Genomic DNA, 25,252 nt, shown 5'->3' with positions numbered 1-25,252 from the left:
TGTGCTGATGGCTCAGAGCCTGGAACCTGTTTTGGATTCTGTGTCTCCTTCTCTCTCTGCCCCTTCCCCCTTGTGCTCTGACTCTCTCTCTAAAATAAACATTAAAAAAAAAAAAAAAGAAATTTAAAACTTTTCAGTCTTGCCAATGTAAATGCTTGATGCATTCTGTAGATGAGATTCTGAATGAATCCCAAGACAAAGGACATTAGCTCTTCTCATTAGACAGGGACAGAGTCAACAGCACCCAGCAGCCATCCCACAGGGATTCCCATTCATGTCACAAATAATTTAGTTACTGTCTCAGGGGAACCATAGAAGAATCAGCCACTTAACATGCTGAGCACTTTGAATTTAGGCAGGCTAAGTGCAGAGAAAACCAAGACACAAAATATATTGAACCAACTCCAGGAGCAAATTTTTGCAGGAGCAACATCACTCTAGTTAGCATATTCATTCACAGCTAAAACCCCTTAGGTAGTGTTGAGCACCTAAATCCACTAGGAATCAAAACAAATCACTAAAATGGGGAAAAGGATGGAGACAATTGTTGGAGACCTTCCAACAATCTGGTGGGAACTCGTGTTTAACACACATGGAGAACATGTTTGCAATATCTAAATAGAGTTGTACTAAGGATGATTTGAATGCTCAAGTGGCCTAAATGAGGACCCTTGAAATACTTAATGTGTGTACTTATGCATCCACCTCCAGAGAGCCATCTATTCAACTAAACAAATCGAGTGGGACACATATTTTGACTGCTTCTTGTAAGTTTAAAAAAAACAAAACAAAACACGAACAAGATAGTTTCAATGCAGTAAACAAATAAGGAACCCTCTGAAATCGTGGCAAAAAACTGAGCTCAAAAAACCAACTCCTCTAGAAGTACTTCCTACTGCTCCACCATGTTTTTCTACTTGAAATGGAATGCCAAGAAATGAGGCATTTAAGTCAAATCCTGTCGGAGAACAAGGATTCTTGGTGCCTCAAAGATCCTTCTAGCTGGACTAAGAATCAAATTGACATGAGACAGGTTAACAGACCATCAAATTTAATAGGTGTATATACAGGGAATCCACATAGAGGTGGAAATTCCAAAGACTCTCAGGCAAGATGAGGCACTTATGTCATCCAGAACTAAGGAAAAGGGGGTAGGTGTCTGGAGCTTCCTAGGAAAGGAATGCACTTCACAGAGTGAGAAGAGTATATATTTGGTAACTAGAGGCTTGTCCTACCTCACAGATGTGTCACTCAGATAAACTTTATCTTGGTTAGTAACTCTTACTGTGGGAAAAGCCATACAACTTAGACTCTTCTGTGTGGTTAAGGGAGGGGGAAAGTTCTCTTGAGCCCACAAGTTCAAAGTACCTTCACCTCAAATTATCAACGGGACAAAGTGGCATATTGTGGCTGAGAGGAGGGGTGGGGGCAGGCGGAGCAGGTTGTCCTAAACCACTTCAGTTCCCCCATCTGCAACTTCTATGGTAGTTCACATATTAAAACTTGACCTGGTAGATTTTTCACACCCTCGATCTGGTACTTTAGTCCTGACAATAGGTCAGTTTAATTAGTCGAAGTTTCACGAGGCAAGGATTCAGCTGTATTTTCAAACTAAGCCTTGTAGTTTCAAGTAATGTTATTAAATGAGGCATTTATATGAGAACAAATGAACTATTGCTAATAGTCACTGAGAGTTTCTGAATTCTGGAGAAATCCCGTAGGGAGAAAAGATAAATGTTTCAATTTGTTTACAAGGTAGGTTTTGTGAAACTCATACAAGTCAGTTAAGAGAAAATGTTTGCTTAAATCTGCAAAAAACACAACTATTTTTTAAAGGTTTTATTTAAATTCCAGTTAGTTAACATACACTATATTAGTTTGAGGTGTACAAGTGATTGTATAATTCCATACAACACCCAGTGCTCAACACAAGTGCGCTCCGTAACTCCCACCACTTATTTAACCCGTGCCCCCACCCACCCACCTCTATTCTGGTAATCATCAGTTTCTTCGATATAGTTAAGTCTATTTTTTGATTTGCTTCTTTTTTCCCCATTTGCTTGTTTCTTTATCACACACAACTGAAATCAGACGGTAGTTCTCTGATTTTTTTCGTTTAGACAATACTCTACCTCCATCCAGGTCAGTGCAAATGTCAAGATTTCACTGCTTTTTATGGCTGGGTAATATTCCGTTGTGTACATAGACGGTATCTTTCTTATTCGTTCGTTAGTCAGTGAACACTTGTGCTGGACTGTTTGAATCAAAAATGCTCACTGCCACTAATTCTCCGACTTCAACAATTCTGTGCCTTGGAAAGAATCAGAACACAGAACTATACTCATCATGGGCTGACTGAAGACAGGAAGGTCCCTCACAGCAATGCATCAGCTTCCCTAAAACGTCACCCACGTAGAGTGGATCTAACCATAAATGGGCTTATATACCTGGGATATTAGTGCTTTGATGCGACCAACCACAGCACATGACTTGCTGATCCTATTAGTGTCCAGAAGGCTTCATCTCCAAAATTTACTCTTATATGTGACATTTTATAGCTAGGCCCACACCTGTGCACCATTCATTACCCCCTCCTCCATCCACTGTCACTGATCTATGTCTGGGCAATCACAGTAATCGCCATCCAAAATCTGTTCTTCAGTAACACACAATTCGACTGAATTATGAAGATAAAAGATGAATTTCTTGATCTTCAGAAACTCACCCCATTTCCAAAATCCTCATCTCTGTGACATTTACTCATTAGATGACACCACCAAGAGCTGCCTATGACTTTGGTGACAAAAGGGAGCCATCTCCAGTTCCCTTGCCACATTGAAAGGGTACCTCACATTTTCATTTCACAGGTCTTATCTCTCTAAAGATGGTGTCATGGTCCTGTTTCACTTATATTCTCATTCCACATCCCAGTGCTAAATGTCTGAATTAATACTGTGTCCCACTGGGGGCACCTGGGTGGCTCAGTTGGTTGAGCAACCAACTTCCGCTTGGGTCATGATCTTGCAGTTTGTGAGTTTGAGCCCCGCATCGGGCTCTGTGCTGACAGCTCGGAGCCTGGAGCCTGCTTTGGATTGTTTCCCCCTCTCTACTCCTCCCCAGCTCACGCTCTCTCTCTCTCAATGATGAATAAACGTTAAAAAAATAATTTAATAAAAAAAAAAAGTACCGTGTCCCACTGGCCAAACATCTCTATGATCGCATTTAGGATTTCAGTGAGGACATTCTAGCTGCCAACACAGGCAGAAAATGTTTTTGATGCCTATGTAGCTGGAAACAAAAATGAGGAAAAACAGAACTGGAGATCTAGAGATAACTAGGAAATAAAACAAAATAGAAGCTTTATTTTTTGAAATGCAGAGTCAGTTGTGTAACTCAAGTGTCTTCTCTCCACAGGCAGAATTTATGCCAATTCTTCATCCTGTTATCTAGCTCTTACCTGGGACTGTATCACTCCCATTGGAATGTTTCCCTACTTACGGGTGTCTACTACTCAACCAGTATTGTCATACATACATGCTTACTTCATGTTAAGTATCAAAACATTCCCCCCTTATGACTGGGGGCACATACCTTTATTTGGGGCCATAATGTGGTGCTTTAGAGTCCCTGTGCAAGGTCCAGATTGGGTCATTGACTACAATAAAACCTATTGTAGGTAAATTCTGTGGGAATCTTCTCTAAGGGACACACAAGGGGAAAAAGTGAAGGGGGGGGGGGGGAGAAGTTATATCAGAAGTTACACTACGGGCCGCCTGAGTGACTCAATCTGCTAAAGGACTCAGATCATGATCTTAAGGCTTGTGAGTTTGGCCCAGGTTGGGTTCTGCCCTGCTGGCACAGAGCCTGCTTGGGGTTTTCTGTCTCCATCTCTCTCTGCCCCTCACCCTCTCTGTCTCTCAAAATAAATAAATAAACAATAAAAAAAAAAGTTACACTAACTTGTGACTCTACAGGGTGTTATCTAGGGACCATACTAGTGAGAAAAGGCCGGTGTTAGTTCAAGTCCCTGCGAAACTACTGGCTATACAAAATGGCTGCCAAGTGGCACCAACATGGAGTCCTTGAGCTAAACGGTCTATAATACCTCTATATAATCTATAATATATCCGTGTACTATCCCACTAGTCCCGAAAAGGAGAAAATGATACAACTGAGAAACTAGGGAAAAAATAATCACACATTATTTAAACTTTAAAGCCACTGAGAAAATGGATTTCTAGGTGTATTATTCCACTCCATTACAAATACGTGATAGATATCATCAGTTTCCTACAACCTTAAATAAAAATGAGATAGGTTAACATTGGTGGTGGGATAATACTTCATTCATTACACATCCATGCGAACACGTTAAAAACCATTATGTTTTAGTAACTAAAATATATTAAGTTCACAAATAGACTAAGTAATGCATTCCAAATCCACTCTATAACCCTTCTTCAAAATACAGAATACAGGCATTCAAAAAGCATTGGTCTCCTGATATAATGATGTGGAAATAGTACTTTCCATAATTTTCAGGCCTGAGGTCCTTCTTAAAAAATGTCTATCTAAAAATCATATGCCGTTTGGGGGAAGCATTTGCTATCCTTTCTGACATCTGCGAGGATTGATCCATTTCAACCACATCAACTGACATTCTCTACATCGAATTTTAGCTGTTATGAAGATACGCCAGTATTTTACAAGACTGCCATGTCTTTTTTCTTAAATACCAGTTGGTAAAATAAAAAATACTTATCATATTCGGGAAAGGTTTTACTTTGAATAAATGGAGAAGATTGATGTTCTGAACACCTATCTCATTATAAGCATAAATAGCATCTCCATTTAGATTTTCTTCATATTGTACATCAGTCCTCCAACTTCCATGAACTTTTAGGTATGCAGGAGTCCCACCTAATGAAGGACATCTCATATCTTTGATGCATCAACTATCAGCCACATACTTTCACACACCCACTAGGAATGAATGAATTCTGCGATTTGAGAGTAGAAATACAATACTTGCTAGTCAAATATCTCAGGGTCAATGTAAGAAAAAAAAACACATTGAAATTATACCTATGCAAAAATCCATCCACTTAAGCTTTTGAAGCATATTAGCATATATATTATCTAAGTGTTTAGCTTTGTATTTTTACTTATGAGTATTTTGATGTAATGTCTAAATAGGTTGACTGACATAATGCTTGCCACTTGATTTGTCACCTCTATTGACATTTGATATTCAATTAAATATTTTCCTAAATATTCGTATCTTTCAAGTCACTTTCCTCTATGCACTCTGGTGTTTGCTAAAATGTACATTAAAATGAAGGTCTTTGCTCATTCATTACATTTTCAGGGATTGAATCTGGTGTGCATTTGGATTCCGGTTAAAGGCACTGCAACTTTCTCTACATGTTACGGTTTCTAAACTGTTAAGATAGCTATGATGTTGAACAAATTGTGAGTTTCGGCTACAGGATTGCCACATTCTTTACTTTTGTAATGTTTCTCCTCAGTATAAAGTCTGTGATGCTCAGTAGGGTTGAGCCTAAAAGTCTTACCAGATTCTTTACATTGGTAAATTTTTCCTCCAGTATTAATTCTGTGATGTTGAATGAGGCTTGACCTCTGATTAAAGGGCTTGCCAAATTCTTTATATTTGCAAACTCCTCTCCAGTATAACTTCTCTGTTCAGGAGTCAGGGTTTAGCATTGCTTAAAGGTTGGGCTACATTCTTGACATTTGTATGGTTCCTCTCCAATAGAATTCTCTGATGTGGAGTAAGGGCTGAGAAGTCCTTAATAGTTTTCTCATTCTTTAGATTTGTAAGGTTTGCTCCAGTGTGAATTCTGTGATAATGAGTAAAGATTAACCAGAGATTAAATGTTTTGCCACATTCTTTACTTTGGTAAGGTTTCTTTTAAGTGTGTATTCTGTGATGTTGAATAAGATGTGAATACTGGATAAAAGTGTGGCCACATTCTTCACATTTGTAAGGTTTCTCTCCAGTATGAATTCTGTGATGTCGAGTAAGGTTTGAGTGCCTGTTAAAGGCCTGGCCACATACTTTACATTTATAAGGTTTCTCTCCAGTATGGACTCTGTGATGTCGAGTAAGGTATGAGTGCCTGTTAAAGGCCTGGCCACATTCTTTACATTGGAAAGGTTTCTCTCCTGTATGAATTCTGTGATGCTGAGTAAGGTTTGAGTGTCTGTTAAAGGCCTGGCCACATTCTTTACATTGGAAAGGTTTCTCTCTAGTATGGATTCTGTGATGTTGATTAAGATGTGAGTGCTGGTTAAAGGCCTGGCCACATTCTTTACATTTGAAAGGTTTCTCTCCAGTATGAATCCTGTGATGTCGAGTCAGGTTGGAGTGCTGGTTAAAGGACTGGCCACATTCTTTACATTGGTAAGGTTTCTCTCCAGTATGGATTCTGTGATGTTGGGTAAGGTATGAGTGATGGTTAAAAGCTTGGCCACATTCATTACATTGGTAAGGTTTCTCTCCCGTATGAATTCTGTGATGTTGAGTAAGGTTTGAGTGCTGGATAAAGGCTTGGCCACATTCTTTACATTGGTAAGGTTTCTCTCCAGTATGAGTTCTGTAATGGTGAGTAAGGGTTGTATGCTGCCTAAAGGCCTTGCCACATTCTTTACATATGTAAGGTTTCTCTCCAGTGTGAGTTCTGTAATGTTTACTAAGGATTGAGTGCCATTTAAAGGTCTTGCCACATTCTTTACATTGGTAAGGTTTCTCACCTGTATGAACTCTGTAATGACCAACAAGGGTTGCATGCTGGGTAAAGGCCATCCCACATTCTTGACATTTGTACGGTTTTTCTCCAGTATGGATTCTGTGATGTTCAGTAAGATGTGAGTGCCTGGTAAAGAGTTTTCCACATTCATTACATTTGTAAAGATTCTCTCCAGTATGAATTCTGTGATGTTGAGTAAGGCTTGAATGGTGGATAAAGACCTTGCCACATTCGTTACAAATGTAACTTTTCTCTCCAGCACCGATTGTCTTATGTATATACAGTCTTGATGACTGACTATACATGTTCCCAGGTTTATTACGTCTGTATGAGTTTTTTCCCACATGCATTCTCTGATGATCAATAACATTGGAGGTCTGGTTAAGAGCTTTGTCACATTCATTATATTTATAAGGATTCTCTCCCATATGCATACTCTTATGTATAATAAGGTTGGAGCCTTGATAAAAGACTTCCCATTTATTACACTCAAAATGGTTCTCTGGAAAATGAGTAATCAGATGTTTATTAACATTTGACCCCTGGATAAATATCTTCTCAGATTCACTGTATTGAGCAATTATGTTTTCATTGAAAATGCTCTGGTAGTTTTGCAGGGTTGACTCCTCGGTGAAGGAACTCTCAAACTGATACCACATAGCGCTTTTTTCTTCATTTTTAAATCCCTGATTTTCAGAAATATTGGACTGAAAGGTCAATGCAAACCTATTTTCAAAATGGTTCAAATAATTATTTTCAGCCTGGACTAGATAATTTTCTAGATTTTCCAAATTTGGATTCTGCATATACGTATCTTTGATCATTGGATTTGAACCATTGCTTACAGAAACACAAGGCTTTGCAGAAGTAGTTGACTTAAAAAGGGATGTCGTCCAGAATGTTTTATATCCTTCACCGTCTGGGGCAGTGAGATTCTCATAATGGGCAGTTATCTCTGTTTGGATACGTCCTTCATATCTCGGATGCTCTGCACTCTCTCCATCATTGTCCCAGTCTATCATTAAGTGTAAATTCTCAAGGGCACTCTGTTTATATCTACCCAGTGACACATTCTGAAAACAAGATTCTATGCACGGCTTTGGCAGCAAGCTCTGGGTGTCATTTGAAGATACGGCTGAAAGAGATCAAATAACAGAAAAATAAAATCATTTTTATCCAACTACTGTCAGATAAATACACTGACCAGTTCTAACATGCAAAATTAAAATCGATCGGAGAACTTCAGCAAGACAGCTGAGAAGCAACCATCAGGACCTCATTCTGCCGGCACACAGAAATTTGCATATAACGTGCTGACCATGTAGCCTAAGAGATCATTCTGGAGTACCGTCACCTGTAGTACACGTTGCTTTTCTATATGGCAAAAAGTCAGAAGTACCGTTTGAGAACAAAATTAGCAGAAGGAAGGAAATCTAAACATCAACCACAAATGAACAAAACAGGATATAGCAAAAAGTGGACAGTGCCAACAAGAAAAGGAGCTGGTGTTCAGAAAAGATCAACAAACATGACAGACCTGTAACTAAATCAGCGAAGAAGGACAGAGAAGACCAAGTACAATCAGAAGCGAAAGCAGACACATTAAAACTGATATGACAGAGGGGTGCCTGGGTGGCTCAGTCGGTTAAGCGTCCGACTTCGGCTCAGGTCATGATCTCGTGGTCCGTGAGTTCGAGCCCCGCGTCGGGCTCTGTGCTGACAGCTCGGAGCCTGGAGCCTGTTTCCGATTCTGTGTCTCCCTCTCTCTGACCCTCCCCCGTTCATGCTGTCTCTGTCTCAAAAATAAATAAACGTTAAAAAAAATTTTTTTTAATAAAAAAAACTGATATGACAGAAACAAAAATACTTATAAGAGGTGACCATGCCCACAAATAGGTATCCAAAAAATAAATAAATAAATAAAAGAAAGAACCGGTGTATATGGGGTGCCCAAATGACTCAGTTGGTTAAACATCTGAAATGGCTGAGGTCAACATCTCAGGGTTGTGAGACAGAGGCCCACCTGGGGATGCCTGAGGAGTGTGGAGTCTGCTTAAGATGCTCTCCCTCTATCTCTGCCCCTCCCCTGCTCTCCCACCCCTGTACTTTCTCACTCTAAAAACAAATTAAATTAAATTAAGTTGACTTCTAGGGAGCCTGGGCAGCTCAGCCAATTTAATGTCTGACTCGGTTTCAGCTCAGGTCATGATCTCACAGTTTGAGGAGTTCCAGCCCCATGTTGGACACCATGTTGACAGTGCGGAGCCTGCTTGAGATTCTCTTGTCTTCCTCTCTCCGCTCCTCCCCAAGTTGCACTCTCTTTCTCTCTCAAAATAAATAAACTTAAAAAAAAACTTACTTGTAAAAAAATAAGTATAAATTTCAAAAGGTGTAACATACCTGACTCCATCATGGAGAAATATATAAAAATAAAATAAAATAAAATAAAATAAAATAAGAAATATATATAATTTTTGAGACAGGGACAGAATGCGAGCTGGGGAGGGGCAGAGAGAGAGAGGGAGACACAATATACAAATCAGGCTCCAGGTTCTGAGCTGTCAGCACAGAGCCCAAACATGGGGCTCAAACCCACGGACTGTGAGATCATGACCTGAGCTGAAGTCAGACGCTTCACTGACTGAGCCACCCAGGCCCCTATATATATATATATTAAAAAAAAAAAAAAATCTCAACCTGCCAACAGCAAAGTAGATTAGATTGATAAAGAAATTTTATTTTTCTTTTTAAGCTTATTTGTTTTGAGAAGGAAAGGAAAGTGGAGGGGGAGGGGGCAGAGAGGGAGGGAGAATTTCAAGCAGGCCCCAGGTAGGTTGTCAACGCAGATCCTGATGCAAGGCTCAAACCCAGGACTCGAGATCATGACCTGAGCTGAAGTCTGATACTTAACTAACTGAGCCACCCACGAGTCCTACCAAAGAAATTTCTACAAACTTTCAACAATGAAAGGTCTTCTGCCAGATGATTCATTTAATGAGAAACAGATGAAACAATGAGAAAGTGCTTCCAATCTCCTCCAACATTTCCAAGAAGTGAAGATAAATTATCAAAACACTCTGTGGCACGACAATCACCTGGTTATCAAAGCCAAAGGAAGACACTACAAGTACACAAGATTACAAAGTACTACCTGTGAGGAATATTCAATACAAAGTCCACAATAAATTAAAGCAAAATGAATCAAAAGCACACTTCAATATTTTACAACATAATCAAGTGGGAATTCTTCCTTTAACTCAAGGGTGTTTCAACTTACAGAAATCAAGAAATTTAAGACTGCACATTAACCAAGAGAAGATCAAACAGGACATGATGCTCTTAATTGTCGCAGAATAAGAGTGTGTGAGCATATTGGAAAGCGTTTCATGATTTACAACACTCAATAGTAGGAACAGAAGGAAACTACCTCAACCTAATAAAGAACACAAACGTACAAAAGTTGAAATCTAACATATTCAAAGATAAAAGACTGAAAGTTTCTCCTGTGTGATCATAAACAAGGTAAGGAAGTGACTTCACTTCCGTTCAACAAAGTATTGGAATATTCTAGTCAGAACAGTTAGGCAAGAAAACATACAAAAAAGGAATCCAATATAAAAAGTAAAACTAGGGGCGCCTGGGTGGCGCAGTCGGTTAAGCGTCCGACTTCAGCTCAGGTCATGATCTCACAGTCCGTGAGTTCGAGCCCCGCGTCGGGCTCTGTGCTGACCGCTCAGAGCCTGGAGCCTGTTTCCGATTCTGTGTCTCCCTCTCTCTCTGCCCGTCCCTCGTTCATGCTCTGTCTCTCTCTGTCCCAAAAATAAAAAAAATAAATAAATAAACGTTGAAAAAAAAAAAAAAAAGTAAAACTATCTGTTCACAGATGACATGATCTAAGAAAATCCTCAAGAATCCTTATTTCTTTTTTCTGTTATTTTTTTGGTCATTCCTTGTATTGTTTATTTCTGCTAATATTCCCTGCTAGGAAACCCATTTTCAAACTTTTTTATGCTATAAATGCTTATGTTAAGAAAAATTTCAGCAGCACCTGGGTTCAGTCAGTTAAGTATCCAACGTCAGCTCAGGGCATGATCTCACAGTTCATGAGTTCGAGTCCCGCTCCATGCTGACAGCTGGGAGCATGAAGCCTGCTTCAGATTCTGTCTGTGTCTCCCTCTCTCTCAATCTATCCCTCCCCAGCTTGCGTGCTCTCTCTCAAAAATGAACAAACATTAAAATAAAAAAAAGAAAAATTTCAGATAAACAACTTAACACTAAACTACAAGGAAGTAGGAAAAGAACAGAGCTGAGATTTAGTAGAGGAAGGAAATGACAAAGAAAAATTAAAAATAAATAGAGATCAGAATAAGCAAAAACATAAGACTGAAAGTAACACAATTTCCATCAAAATCCCAACGCCACTTTTGGCAGGAAGATCAAAGTCTGTCCTAACATTTATATGGATTTTACAGAATGACACATACACAGAGCAATCCTGAAAATACATCGAGATCATGTTGCTGGCAGCACACTTCCTGACTGAAAGCAACTACAAATCCGTACCTATAAAAATAATGAACTACAAAGATAAAGAGAAGCATAGAGTAACGGAAACACGTAGGTGAGTCACATGCGTACTTCTCCAGTGTTAACGTGTATGAGAACAAAGTGGCAATCTTGTTAAAATTCATATTCTGCTTTGGATTTGTAGGTGGGTTCCAAGTCTCCACATTTCTTATAAGCTTGAAAGTGATGCCAACCTTTGGCTCAAGAGCCGTATTTGTTTCTTTTCTTCTTTTTTTTTAAATTTTTAACGTTCATTCATTTTTTGAGAGAGACAGACAGAGTATGAGTGGGGGAGGGGCAGAAAGAGAGAGACAGAGTCCAAAGCAGGCTCCAGGCTCTGAGCTGTCAGCACAGAGCCCAACGTGGGGCTTGAACTCATGAACCACGAGATCATGACCTAAGCCAAAGTCGGATGCTTATCGGACTGAGCCACCCAGATGCCCCAAGAGCCACAGTTTTAGGTTCCAAAAATAAACATAAAAAAAGAAGAAATCATGGATGACTGTGAACTTAAAGACTATTGTAGAAATTACAACTTTTTTTTTTTTTTTGAGACAGAAAGAGACAGAGTATGAACGGGGGAGTGTCAGAGAGAGGGAGACACAGAATCTGAAACAGGCTCCAGGCTCCGAGCTGTCAGCACAGAGCCCGACGCGGGGCTCGAACTCACGGACTGTGAGATCATGACCTGAGCCGAAGTCTGACGCTTAACCGACTGAGCCAACCAGGTGACCCTAGAAATTACAACTTCTAACATCGAGAACAGAAACAATGGTTCTCGAACATCTCCTACACACTGTATACCATTATAACACTTTTTCATAAACGTACCCATGAAGCCACAGTAACCTATGAGAACTGTTCATCTTCCAAAAGACTCTCTTGACAAAACTTCAGTAATAGCAGAACCTGAGCTTTAGCCCAGACTGCCTGCCTGTGAATTCACCTAAGAGAAACACGCAGACCGTTGTACAGACACAACCTTCAAGGAGATTCACAGGTTTCAAAGTGACTGTGGGAATGGAAACACAATTAAACCACAGAAATGATCCACTACGAGAGGTAATTGAGGATAAAACATAAAACACAAAAATTCCAAATTTCAAGAAAGGAATAAAAATGGGGTGGCTGGGTGGTTCAGTTACAGCTCAGGTCACGACCTCACAGTTCGTGAGTTCAAGCCCCCACACACTGGGCTCTGTGGTGACGGCTCAGAGCCTGGAGCCTGCTTGGGATTCTGTGACTCCCTCTCTCTTTGCCTCTCCCCCGCTTACGTGCTGGCGCTTTCTCTCTCAAAAATAAACATTAAAAAAATTTTTAATAAGAAAATAAGATAAACCATGTTTTTAAAAAGAGCATGCTCTAATTTCTAGCTAAAGCAATACGTGACTGAGCACAGTGTTCACAGAAAAGAAGAATTAAATGTCAAATTAGTTTCTTAGTATGAATACAGGAAAATATATTAAATAATAAAAAATAGAATATAAGGAGGGGCGCCTGGGTGGCTCAGTCAGTTGGGCGGCTGACTACAGCTCAGGTCACGATCTCGCGGTCCATGAGTTCAAGCCCCGCATCAGGCTCTGTGCCGACAGCTCAGAGGTTGGAGCCTTCATCTAATTCTGTGTGTCCCTCTCTCTGTCCCTTCCCAGCTTGCTGTCTCTCTCTCAATCTCAAAAATAATAAACGGGTTTTTTTAATTTTAAATGGAATATAAGGAAAAATGTAAAAAATAGAATACAAATAAAAACATAAAAATCTTGGTAAATCCAAATCCCAGTTATCTACATTAGAATATTAATTCTTCACCTAATCAAATTGTTACAGTAAAGTGTGAATAACTTGGATGATGCCACTTCCAAGAAGCAAAAACACCAGTAATTAAAGAAATCTTTTTTAATGTTTGTGTATTTTGACAGAGAGGGAGCGAGGGTAGGTAGAGACCGAGAATACCTAACAGATTCCATGCTCAGCATAGAGCCCGACGTGGGGCTGGATCTCAGGACCCCGAGATCACAACCTGAGTTGTCAAGAATCAGAGGCTTAACTGAATGAACCACCCTGTCCCCTAAAGAAATCTTTCTTAGTGTTCTTCTCCAATTCAGAAGAAGTGAAATGTAGCAAATAAACTATATGGAATTGGATATACTCCCTGAACAATTATTTCCATATTCAAAATAATTTTGAACACGTCATTTTGTGCAAACTGTTCTAAAAATCCCTGAGCAAGTTATATGAGCAACAACTAATATACAGCCGAACAAGGAAAACAGAGATGTTATACAATTAATAGCTAGGTAGACAAGACAGGATTTGCCTGGAGAGATTCTCAAACAAAGATACATGAGATTTAAGAGAAATAACTTCAATACGATGTAGAGAAAATTATTCCCATTAGGTATCTCTTAACATTTTTGTTTGCTAGAAAACCATCAATTTTTTCATGTATTTTAGAGAAAGACAGAGTGTGCAAGCAGGGGAGGGGCAGAGAGACACAGAACCTGAAGCAGGCTCCAGGCTCTGAGCCATCAGCACAGAGCCTGATGTGGGGCTTGAACTCACGAAAAGTGAGATCATGACCTGAGCTGAAGTCAGACACTCAACCGAGCCACCCAGGCGCCCCTAAAAATCATCAATTTTGAAATTTGGAAATTATCTCTTTTGATGCAATATTCCCTCTCCTACTGAAGATCTAGGTACAAACACCCACAAACATAGGCACACGGGAACTTCTTTCTAGTTAGTTCTGGGACTCCAAAACCTATCTTTAGCTTAATATAACCTATTGCATTCTGCGCATATCAAAACCAGAAAAATCTGTGTTCTCTATGCTCACAGAAACAAGAGCAAAGAAAAATAGGAAACTTTTATAAATAGCGATTGAGAATTCAGTCGGTATGGCTTAGAATTCTTTTAATTTCAAAAGCACTCTCAACAAACCACTACAAAATCACAGAAGGAGTCTTGGTCAAATACCCATTATAAGCATTCAAGAGTCTTTCTTGGGGCGCCTGTGTGGCTCAGTTGGTTAAGTGTCTGACGTCGGTTAAGGTCATGATCTCATAGTTTGCGACTTCGAGCCCTGCATCAGGCTCTGTGCTGTCAGTGGAGAGCCTGCTTGGGACTCTTTCTCTCTCTCAAAATAAAATAAACTTAAAAAAAATTAAAGAAATAAAAGAGAATCATTCTTCTTCTGATAGAATGATCTGTGAGTTCTGCTTCCCATGCTTTACAAACGGAGGCTAATAATCAAGTACATGTGGATGTACGATAATTTCACACCCTTTTACGGGAAGAGTTAGCCAATCTTTCCTCAGATATTTGTGAAAATTTCTTTATGTCAACCACATAATTAATATTCTTGAATTCCATGAATGGCCATTTTGAAGACATCCATATTTTGATGCAATTCCAATGTTTCCTACTTAAACGGCAACTGGCAAAACTATTTAAAATTCTGAGTTTCTCTGTCTTACTTTAGCGCAAAGAATGATGCCCTGAACACTTACTTCATGCTGACTTTGTCACTCTTACACATCAACCACAAACAGGATCCCCATGTGGACCCCCCTTTGTACAGTCAGTATACACGACAGCTTCCTTGATCTTTCATGGAAAAGTAGGTACGAAGGTGCCTGGGTGGATCCGTCAGTTAAGCGTCTGACTTTGGCTCAGGTCATGAGTTCAAGTCCCCCAGTGGGTGAGCATAAACCCCACTTCTCTCTCCCACACTCTCTCTGCCCCTCCCTCACTTGTGCCCTCTTTGTCAACAAAAAAAAAAAAAAAAAAAGGAAAAAGGAAAAAGAAACGAAATGTAGGCATGAGCGTATTCCTCAACATAAAAGAGCCCCTCAATAATCAAATCATTTTGCATGCACAGAAGTAACACAGGCATAGCGTGAGATGATTTCAGAGTAAAAGTAGGGACACCTAGCTGGCTCAGTGTGTTTAGAGTCCAACTCTTGATCTCAGCTCAGGTAATGATCTTGGTTTGGGACATGGAGCCCAAGGTATCTCCCCAGGATGTTATTACCTCTTGTTGAAAACTTTTGATCAGGAGTTAACAGCTTTGCCACATTCTTTGTGCAGTTTAGCGTTTTCCTCCATTATGTGTTGTCTCATGTTCAGAAAGTCTGTAGTTCTGTTTAAAGGCTTTGTCACATCATATTTTACATTTGGCAGCCTTCTCCCCACTACATTCTACTTCGGGTTGGAAGTTTTGAGAAGTACTTTACTGCTTTGCCACATTTTGTAGATGTGTAGTATTTCTTCCCATTATAAAATCTGTGCTGTTGGGAGCTTGGTTGGATCCGATGGTAAAGTGTTTGAATCTTGATTTCAGCTCAGGTCATGATCTCAAGGTCCGGAGATCAAGCCCCACAATGGGCTCCATCTTAAGACGCTGCTTAAGATTCTCTCTCCCCCCACCCGACTTGCACACACGCTCTGTCTTTAAATGAATAAACGAGAAAGTAAAATCTCTGCCATTGAGTGGGTTTTGAAGTTAAAGGCTTTGCCAAAGTGACTACATCTGTAAGTCTTCTCTTTAGTAAGGATATGTGGTACATAGTACGATTTGAACTTTCGTAAAAGACTTCCCCACATTTATTATTTTTATGTGGGCTCTTTGCACACTGAGTTCTCTGATGTTTATTAGGATTTGACCCTTGATTAGCATTTTCCCAGATTCACTGTATGGGTAAGTTATGTCTCCATTATAAATACCTCACTAATTACGGAAGATGCAGTCCTCACTAAAGATCTCCCTATGTTCACAACACATGAAAACTTGCTGCAAATTAAGTATTATGTGATAACTATTGAGCAGTGAAATCTGGTTAAAGATGCTACCACGTTTACCAAGATTAGAGACTTTGGAACAAGGGATTATGTGTTAGTGGAAGAATACGAAACCCACCAAAGAGAATTTCTCAAATCAATCATATTTAGAATTTTTATCTTCATTTTGAAATGTCTAACATTTCAAAAAAAAAAAAGTCTAACATTTCAAAACGTCTCGGTGAATGATTAATCCAATTTTATGTTTGAAATGGTTACTTTCAGTACGGATTGGGTGCCTTTCAGATTTTCCAAATGTCCTTTAAGACAATGTGTATGTTTAAAAAATGGATTTTGGTTCTTGTGTTCAAAGACATTGCTCTGCAAATATAACAGACTTAAAGTGCAGTTCTCCCAAGTGTTTTATACCCTTGATCTCTTCTGGCAGTAGGGATGTCATTATGGATAACTGTCCCAGCTTGGTTATATCCATCAGAACATCCTTTGTTCCCTTTCCCAACCCCCATCATCATCCCTGTCATTAAGTATAAATACTCGGGCAACAGCTTCCATATATTCCCAGCACTCTATAGAACAAATCTTCTTTGCCTGTCTTTGCCAACAAGCCTAAGAGGTTATAGAGAGACACAACGAAAAGATACAAAACAGGTTATCTCACTTACTAAACTCATATGCATGGTCATTAAAATACTGATGTGCAAAATTAACCCCCATCATAGGACATTAGGAGAATGGAGAAATAGGAAGCATCAGGACTTTGATCCTCCATGGAGACAAAATTAACCATATTACCTTTTTTTCAGTGCTCCAGAAGCCAGTTAGGAGAACACAGCACAAGCATTCAAGTATGAATGAAGAAGAACCACACTGAAGGGACAAGGAAAGTTTTTGACAGTTGTGCACAACAGCTGCTCACTCTCCCTGGCACTCCGTGGGCAAGACCGTGAGAAAAGTCTCAACTCTGCTCAGGAAAGAAAGACATAAGTGGGAGCAATAATCTAGCTGCTTTGCAACTGCCCAGGGGACTTGTTTTTTTTGTCACGCGTGACACAGAGAGAATGAGAGAACCCAATGATACACTGTGGTGGCTGCTAAGTCCCAAGGCGAGCATTTGTCCAGACATTGGAGAGACTACAGAGCTGAAGACAGGGGAAGGTATCACAGGCTCTAAAGAAGTAACTCCACCTCTGTAAACTGAGAAATTAACAAAAACTCAGACAACACAAATGCCCAGAATACATGTGACAAGCACCAGGATTATTGTGATTTGGGTTCTCCTGTACAAATCAAGTTCAGGAGAATGGGCTCAGAGGCTATTTCTTTAATTCCCAAATGTGAACAAAAGATCACAAGGCATACAAAGTAGAAAAACTACTCCAGTCAGAGGAATAAAATAAATCTCCAAAACTGGCCCTAAATTTAAAAAGAACTATTAATTACCTGACCAAGAATTCAAATAACCATCATGAAGATGCTCGTGGGAGGAGAGAAAACAGGGAACTAAATGATGTCAGGAAGACTATGCATGGCCAAAATGTAAACCCAAAGAGATGAAAAGTATAACAATCAATCACCCTAGAAACTGGGAGCTGAAGGGTATAATCACGGAATTTAAAAGTACACCACGGGGTCACCAACAGATGTGATCCAGCAGAAGAAAGATCAGATTAACTGAGAGACCCCTTGTTGTCAATGATCTATTGAGAGGAGCTAAGAACAAGGTGGAAAAGGACAGAGTCTAGGGATTCATGGGACACCACCAAGTGAACCCAGAAATACATTAAGGGAACCTCATAAGGAGAGGAGAGTGAGAGGGGGCAGAGTTTACAGGAAGAACTACAGGCTTCTACTTCCAACATATGTGGCAAGAAGAGACAAATTCAAGAAGCTCAGTGAGTCTAAGTAGGATAAATATCAAGACATGAACCCACTAACACATTATAATTAATCTATCAAAATTCACAGGTGATCAGAGAATTTCAAAACAGTATGACAAAGGAATCTCATACAAGGGAGCTCCTGTAAGATTATTGGTAGGATTCTCAGTAGACCTTAGGGGAAGAATATTATACTATTAGAACAATTCATGTATACAGGATACAACATTCAGTGAACACTAACCAAGAGAAAAAATCAACAACGTGTGTCACGAAGTATGTGTGCACAATATTTATACAAATACATACATAATTTTACTGGTAAAGTGCATAAAGTGGATTCATACTTGAGTTAAACTCACAGTATTTTAAAATCTAAGTTGAAAATTGTCATCCTACCACAAAATACACAGGCAAAAATGAAATCACAACTAAATAGTGTTGTGGAAGAGCCCAACAAAGGAAACGCATTATTCACAACTGTAAAACCATAATAAGACAAAATTTACCCCAAAAAAATTCTACATAAAAAATAGTTGAGGGGCGCCTGGGTGGCTTAGTCGGTTGAGTGTCTGACATGATCTCAGGTCATGATCTCATGGTCTGTGAGTTCAAGCCCCATGTTGGGCTCACTGTTGTCATCATAGAGTCTCCTTCAGATCCTCTGTTCCCCCACCCCACGCCTCTCCCCTGCTTGCATGCTCTTTCTCTCTCTCAAAATAAAATAAACTTAAAAAAATTTTTTTTAAAATAGATGAATTTTTAAAAGGCAACCTTCTATATAACTATAATTTTAAACTATGACTGTGTACCCCTAAGAAAATAGCATTTTCAATTACTGGTAGGACTTCCTCAATGGTAAAATGAAAAACAGTATTCATTAAAAGCAACCATGGAAAGTTCTAATGAAAAATATTATGAATAAGCACTGAAAAGACATTAAAAAATTGTATTATGTTATTAGAATATTCCTCCTCTTACATAGAATGTGAGGCTATAATCCATTCTTTAGAACCAAGCAGACAAAATAAACCTATTTGTAAATAATGAAACCACCAGAGCTGTAAAATATGTTGACAATCACTTTATGAAAAATAAATATTGGGGATTAAATTCAGAAACATTCTGAGGAAAGCAGAAGAGAAACCTATTATTGGTTATTTTTTACTGAAGTAAAATTACATTATAAAAAAAGCTTTTTAAAATATGGCAATTTTACTAATTATCCACCTTACTTCTTATAAGCATATGCCAATGGCCTATCAGAACTTTTGATCTAAAAATTCAGAGATCAACAGAGCGCCCGGGTGGCTCAGTCGGTTGAGTGTCCAACTTCAGCTCAGGTCATGATCTCATGGTTTGTGGGACTGAGCCCCACATCTGGCTCTGTGCTGACGGCTCAGAGCCTGAAGCCTGCTTCAGATTCTGTGTCTCCCTCTCTCTCAAAAATAAATAAACATTAAGAAAAAAAAAAGGCTTTTTAAATTTAGTGATTAATCTTATATAACTAATCAGAAAACGAGAACACAAATGACAAAATCACAAGAACTTATCATCATATAAAATAAAATTATAAAATGATGCAATTATTAAGAAATATGGTGATAATTGAGAGACTTTATGATAGGCTGTGAGTTCTAAGCTCTAAATGTTGGAGCTCCCCTAGGGCATTAATTTCTGTAGGAATTCTGGGATACACATAGATGCATTAAATTATTTCACCATTGAGGAATGGAATGCAGAGTGAAAATTCCTAATTTTAGTTAACAGAAAGACAAATGAACTTTTTTTTTTTTAATTTTTTTTTTCAACGTTTATTTTATTTTTGGGACAGAGAGAGACAGAGCATGAACGGGGGAGGGGCAGAGAGAGAGGGAGACACAGAATTGGAAACAGGCTCCAGGCTCTGAGCCATCAGCCCAGAGCCTGACGCGGGGCTCGAACTCACGGACCGCGAGATCGTGACCTGGCTGAAGTCGGATGCTTAACCGACTGCGCCACCCAGGCGCCCCAAATGAACTTTTGATGTGAAATAAAGGATTAGATTTTCTTATTTTAGGGAGGTGCTTTGTTATCTGATGAAATTACTGAGTCTCAGTTTTATATGATTAAGATTAAAGCCTCCATAACATTGGAAAGGTTAAACAAGAAAACATGTGATATCTGTCTCCAGCGTTCTCGGAGTTTATGCACCAAACCCCAATATGGCCACCATTATCCTGACACACTTCTCACATGAGGCAAAACAGAACCTAGAAATAGCTTAGAATAGAGTTCGTCAGAAATATGGAAACTTCCCCAGGGCCCTCAAAGCAATGGAGAAGCTCTCAGAATATGCAGGCCCTCACACTCCAAGGGGAGTCTCCTCCTGGCCCTCACTGTGGACATGATGGACCATCACTGGAGCTGAAGGAGAATTCTCAAAGAATGTAAGAGCCGGAGGTGTTAGATAGCAGATGGCTCGCTGTGAGAGACATAAAACTAGCTAATTTCCATTCAAGGAGAGCTGCTCAACCACATTTTAAGGCCTATCTTCCTCCTTCACGACTGGTCCTCACCTCTGTCATCTGCTTCACTCATCCCCACCTACCTGGGGGTGTGGCTATGGTTTCCTTTTCGTTCACATCACACAGCTCCTTCTTTTCCTCCAAAAACATGACCAGGTCTGGCTTTGACACAGCAAGACCTGTTTATTAGAGAAAAGGAACAGAGTATTGACGGGGATTCTAACTTTCGACCCACTATTGTGCTCAGCGGACGAGAGAGGCCACTGTGTAGAATTTTAGGAAATGATTTCCCAAAGGCCATTGCCCAAAAGTCCCTTTACAGCATGCAGGAAGGATTTCCAATGTTCAGATCTTGACCTCCACTTCCAAATACTAGATACAATAAGAGGGAGAACTTGGAGTTAAACATGTGGGAGGTACCATTTTATGCCATTCAATGTTTACAAATGCCACTAATTTACAGAAATGAAGATCTTACATGAAAGGGGAGGCTAAAGCTGAAAAGGAAACATCAGGAAGGTATTTCTCTACATCTACAAACCCCTACTTCTTTCCCTCACTGCAGGGATCTGAATCCCAGTCATGCAAAGAGGAAGCTTTTTCAAAGGAAGGAGCAAAACCCTGAGTGTGGTTTGGGAAGTCTGGAAGGAGTTATCCTCACCCAAGAAAAGGAGGTGTCCGTAGTTCTCTAACATCACATCCCTGTACAGTTCCCACTGAACGACGTTCAGGAATCCCCACTCGTCCTGAGAGAATTCTATGGCCACATCCCTGAACGTCAGCAGTTCCTGCAATGAATACCACAGTTACCAAGTGACCACAGGCAGAGGTCATAATGGTACCTAAGATTAAAGAGGGAGTTAATGTCACGAGCTGGACCCCAAGACCTGACTTTCACTGCTTACCTGCTTGTTCCCACTGACCTTAATCCCTCAATTTCCTTTACCTCTTCTTTCTACCATCTTCTACTTCAGGCAAAACCCCCCATGGGCTCAGTCTCCTATGGGAAAACAGAAAGTATCCAACAAAAGGTAATGACTGCCCCGAGGAAGAGCTTGGGCTGGCCCAATATGAACTTAGCCCCTGACTCACACCTATTGCAGATGGACTAAAGAGTAACCCAAGGAGTGACAGTTGCCATTACTCACCTCTACATATGAGGGCAAGGCTCTCCTTTCTCAATATCCACCCTAATCTTAAATAAAAGGAAACCGTTCCCCATTCCTCAGTGAGCCTCTGCTCTGGAAATTATTCCCTTTCTCCTAATTTGCTGAAAATCAAGTTTCCTTTATGTGACAACCCCAGCTGGTGTAGTTTCTCTCTGTGAGTCAGCAAAGAATGAACTCATGTTAGTAGTTATATTAGGAGAGCTGGTTCTGGCCTAGGAGAATTTCTCGCTTTATGCAGTGATTTTTAAGACAGTAATATGTTCTCATGTATTCTCTAATTTTGAGATAACAGGCTGGTATATGATTCACAAAAACATTGTAAACACTGTGTGTTTACCCAAGAGGATTTGTGAAATAAAGGCATCAATACAGGAATACGCATTTTTAAATACTGCATTTGTATCATATAGAAGCTGTGTCTATTTCTTAGATGGAAAGTTTGAGCGGGTTACAAATATGCTTACCAAATTCTAAGGTGAATGAGAATTTCACTACAGTGTATTAAAGATCTTGTTAAAATGCAGGTTCTGTTCAGGACTTTTGCGGTGGTATCTGAGTCTGCATTTCTAACAAGGCATTAGCCTTTGGGCCAAGGGATACATTTTTGAATAACAAAGGTAGAACTCCAAGGCAAGAATTCTTGGAGGGCTGGTAACTGAATGGGTTTTATGGCAATTACAGGTTCTACTAGAATAGCAAGAAAGCCAACAATTTTTTCTGAGCATTTCATACTTATCAGTGAGCATCTAAGTTTCTCGTAAACTAATGAAATATAAATAATACTACTCTAAGAGAACAAACTCGTTATTCTTTTATTTTCATGGAGTATTTTGTCAAACATCCAATATACAGAAGGGATCAGGTTGTAATCCAGGTTATCTGCCCTACAAGTTATCTGCCCTACAGTTGATCTAAAATGACACACAGGTCAGTATACAGAGAGGACCCTATAAAATTGTTCATAAAGGTGTCAAACCTGAGGAGTGATGGAAACAAGCAATCCACACAAAATTGATGTACCTTTTTACATTTCCTGCACACATCCATACATTTATTTAGAAAGTAATTCAATACACATTAAAAATGACAGAGTAGAAAACGGTCATGGTGACTTAAACATTTCCAATGACAATAAAACTCGTCTCTTTGTGCCTGACAATGCTTCTTTTATTCACAACGGCAACACGAACACACAGAATGAAATAATTGTTATATCTGAGTCCAGTATGGTGATGGATAGAAGCAGTAAACTGTTCACCGTTAGCCCAGAAAGCTGCTCTCTAGCCTGCATAGATTCCTTAAGGATCAAATACGTGCTGGTTGCTGCATTCTTACAGGGTCTCGTGGCTGCTTATACAGCTCATCGATGGCTAGTATCGAAATGAATGACAAGCACCAGAAAAATCTTGCAAAAGTAGCTTTCCAAGTAGAAATTCCAAGAAACACTGATGATCTAATACTCCCATGTCCCCTCCCACTTGAGCACTTTGCAGATAACCCCCAGCTGCATACAGCCAACCTGCAGCTCTTTCTGCCCAAGGTTCCTGTGCCCAAGCTACTGAAATATAATTAGTAACATGCACCATAAAACGTCTCAAGAATTGTTTCTTGACAGTTGTGCTCAAGGATCCCACGACATAGTATTTCACCGAAGACTTTTGTTTCAATCCTCCTTTTTGATCTATTTCATGATTTTAAGACACTCAAACATGTTAATTCTGTGGTTCTTCTTTTGCTGAAAACACAAAGTAAATAGAAGAGGATGCCTGGGACAAGAGCGTAGAGTAAAATAGAAGCCTACAGGACGGAGGTCTGACTGAATTAGAACCTCCATTCCCACAAGTCACTATCTCTACTACACTAGTGTGTAAACTGAGGCAATGTGGGTGGGCCCGGGAACTAGAAGTCAAGAAGAATTCTTGAGACACAGTCATTACAAAAAGCTGCTTCCATTAAAGCATGGGGACAGGATCTGCACTGAGACAGTGAAGAGAAATAATCGTCTACTTTTAAATTCTGGGGATGAAAGAAGCTTGTACAGGAATTTTCACATGTTAAAGAGGACTTAAGGGATCCTGAAGGTCTTGCTATTGTCAAGCTAAGGTTGTTGTTGTTTTTTGACTCTACCTGCAAGTTGCCAGGAAATTTTATCGTATCTACGTTTTTTTCGCCTTTGTTCTCCTTAACAGAAACTACAAGCAAAGAGAAACTCAGGAGAAAAAAGTTTCCAGTTTAAATGTGATGGTTTCTGCACATCGCTCAGCAAATCCATCTAAGGTCCTTTAGGAATGAAACGAGGGAATATGTGAATGAAATCTGGTGGAGAACACCACGCCAAGTTAAACAACGGAACATCAGCTGTAAGGAAACGATTTGATGTGTCCGAAGGTCACATGATCACTGGCGTGTTCTTGTGGCTCCCTAACAGTAAATCAGAAGATAAATCTAATTATGAAAAAAACCAGTGGATTTATCCCAATTTCAATCACATATCGTTTCCATGTCCTATAATACCTGGTATATTTTAAATAGAGTAGCTTTTTCACATTCGAAAGACCAAGCCTGCCCTTTTTTATTTGCAGAACTCTCGGAGTTATTCTGGGCCTCATATCCATCTTGTATTTATGTTCATTTTCTTAGTCCGGGATCTACACAGAGCTGATAAAGCATCCAAAGTGGACCTACATGGGAAGTGTTTTTTTTTTCCTTGACTGAAATACCAGGGCCAGACCCCATCAGCAATAGGAATTTTGAACTCCCCAATTTCCTCCGGGGATCTGTCACAAGGAATATTTTCAATACTTGCAGGACTTTAACTCCAAGTGACAACTGTCGAGGCCCTCCTGGAACCCAGGTCGCAAAGGGGACAGAGAAGGCTCTGGGATATAGAGGAACAGTGTTCTAAAGACCTAAACTTGAGTATGATTTTTGAAAAGGTTTAAAAAATCAGGTGAAAACAAAGCAGAAATATCAGGACTAGAGGAACCAACATTTGCAATTTCTAAAAGCACAGAATTTCAGGAGAGAAAGAGGACACGGCTTCTGACGTGGGACGCCAGGCTTACCTGAGAACTGGCCATTTTCTTCTTCTTCCACCTCGTCCGCTAGATTTCTTGCTTGGTTGATTTCAGTGATGAAATCACGGTTGCATCAGGAAGAAAATGCCTTTAAAGCCACCAACACAGCCTCTTCACCAGTTAACTGCACGCCTGCAGGCAGGACATTGTAATGCAAAAACGGCCCAACTTCCTAGTCCTTTGTGTCCTGAGCTATTCAGGAACTCTGAGCTCCCACTTGGAGACCTAGCTCTGAGTTTCCCCTTCTCTGCTTGCAGGGGGCCTCTTCTCCCACAGACACCCCCAAATTAGACTGCAGCATGGGAACGTGTGCTGCACGGACCTCACCCTCCCCAACTCCTACAGAGGAGACCCCATTACCTCTCCTTTAGCCAAAGCCTGCACTCAACGTTCATAAATTAATGGGAAGCCGCCCCGCGTAACCCTGGCCTCATTCTGAATCACCTGATGCAGTTAATTAAAATAACAGTTGGGAGGCGCGCCAGGGTG

General features: G+C 39.9%; 1 protein-coding gene across 1 annotated transcript; it reads right to left on the bottom strand.

Moving 5' to 3' along the window:
* Window positions 1-2,040: 2,040 nt before the first annotated feature.
* On the bottom strand, window positions 2,041-24,889 carry LOC101085936 (zinc finger protein 708-like). The gene is made up of 4 exons (XM_019819176.3): window positions 24,752-24,889; window positions 21,179-21,305; window positions 20,601-20,696; window positions 2,041-7,905 (listed from the first exon to the last, which is right to left on the bottom strand). The coding sequence occupies exons 1-4, from the start codon at window positions 24,764-24,766 to the stop codon at window positions 5,933-5,935; spliced, it is 2,211 nt and encodes a 736-aa protein (XP_019674735.2). The 5' UTR covers window positions 24,767-24,889; the 3' UTR covers window positions 2,041-5,932.
* Window positions 24,890-25,252: the final 363 nt, after the last annotated feature.

This window comes from Felis catus, chromosome E2 (assembly GCF_018350175.1).
Source record: "Felis catus isolate Fca126 chromosome E2, F.catus_Fca126_mat1.0, whole genome shotgun sequence".
In the NCBI taxonomy this organism is placed as follows: domain Eukaryota; kingdom Metazoa; phylum Chordata; class Mammalia; order Carnivora; family Felidae; genus Felis; species Felis catus.
Note: the sequence above shows the minus strand (reverse complement) of the source record. Positions and strands in the feature narration are given on the sequence as shown.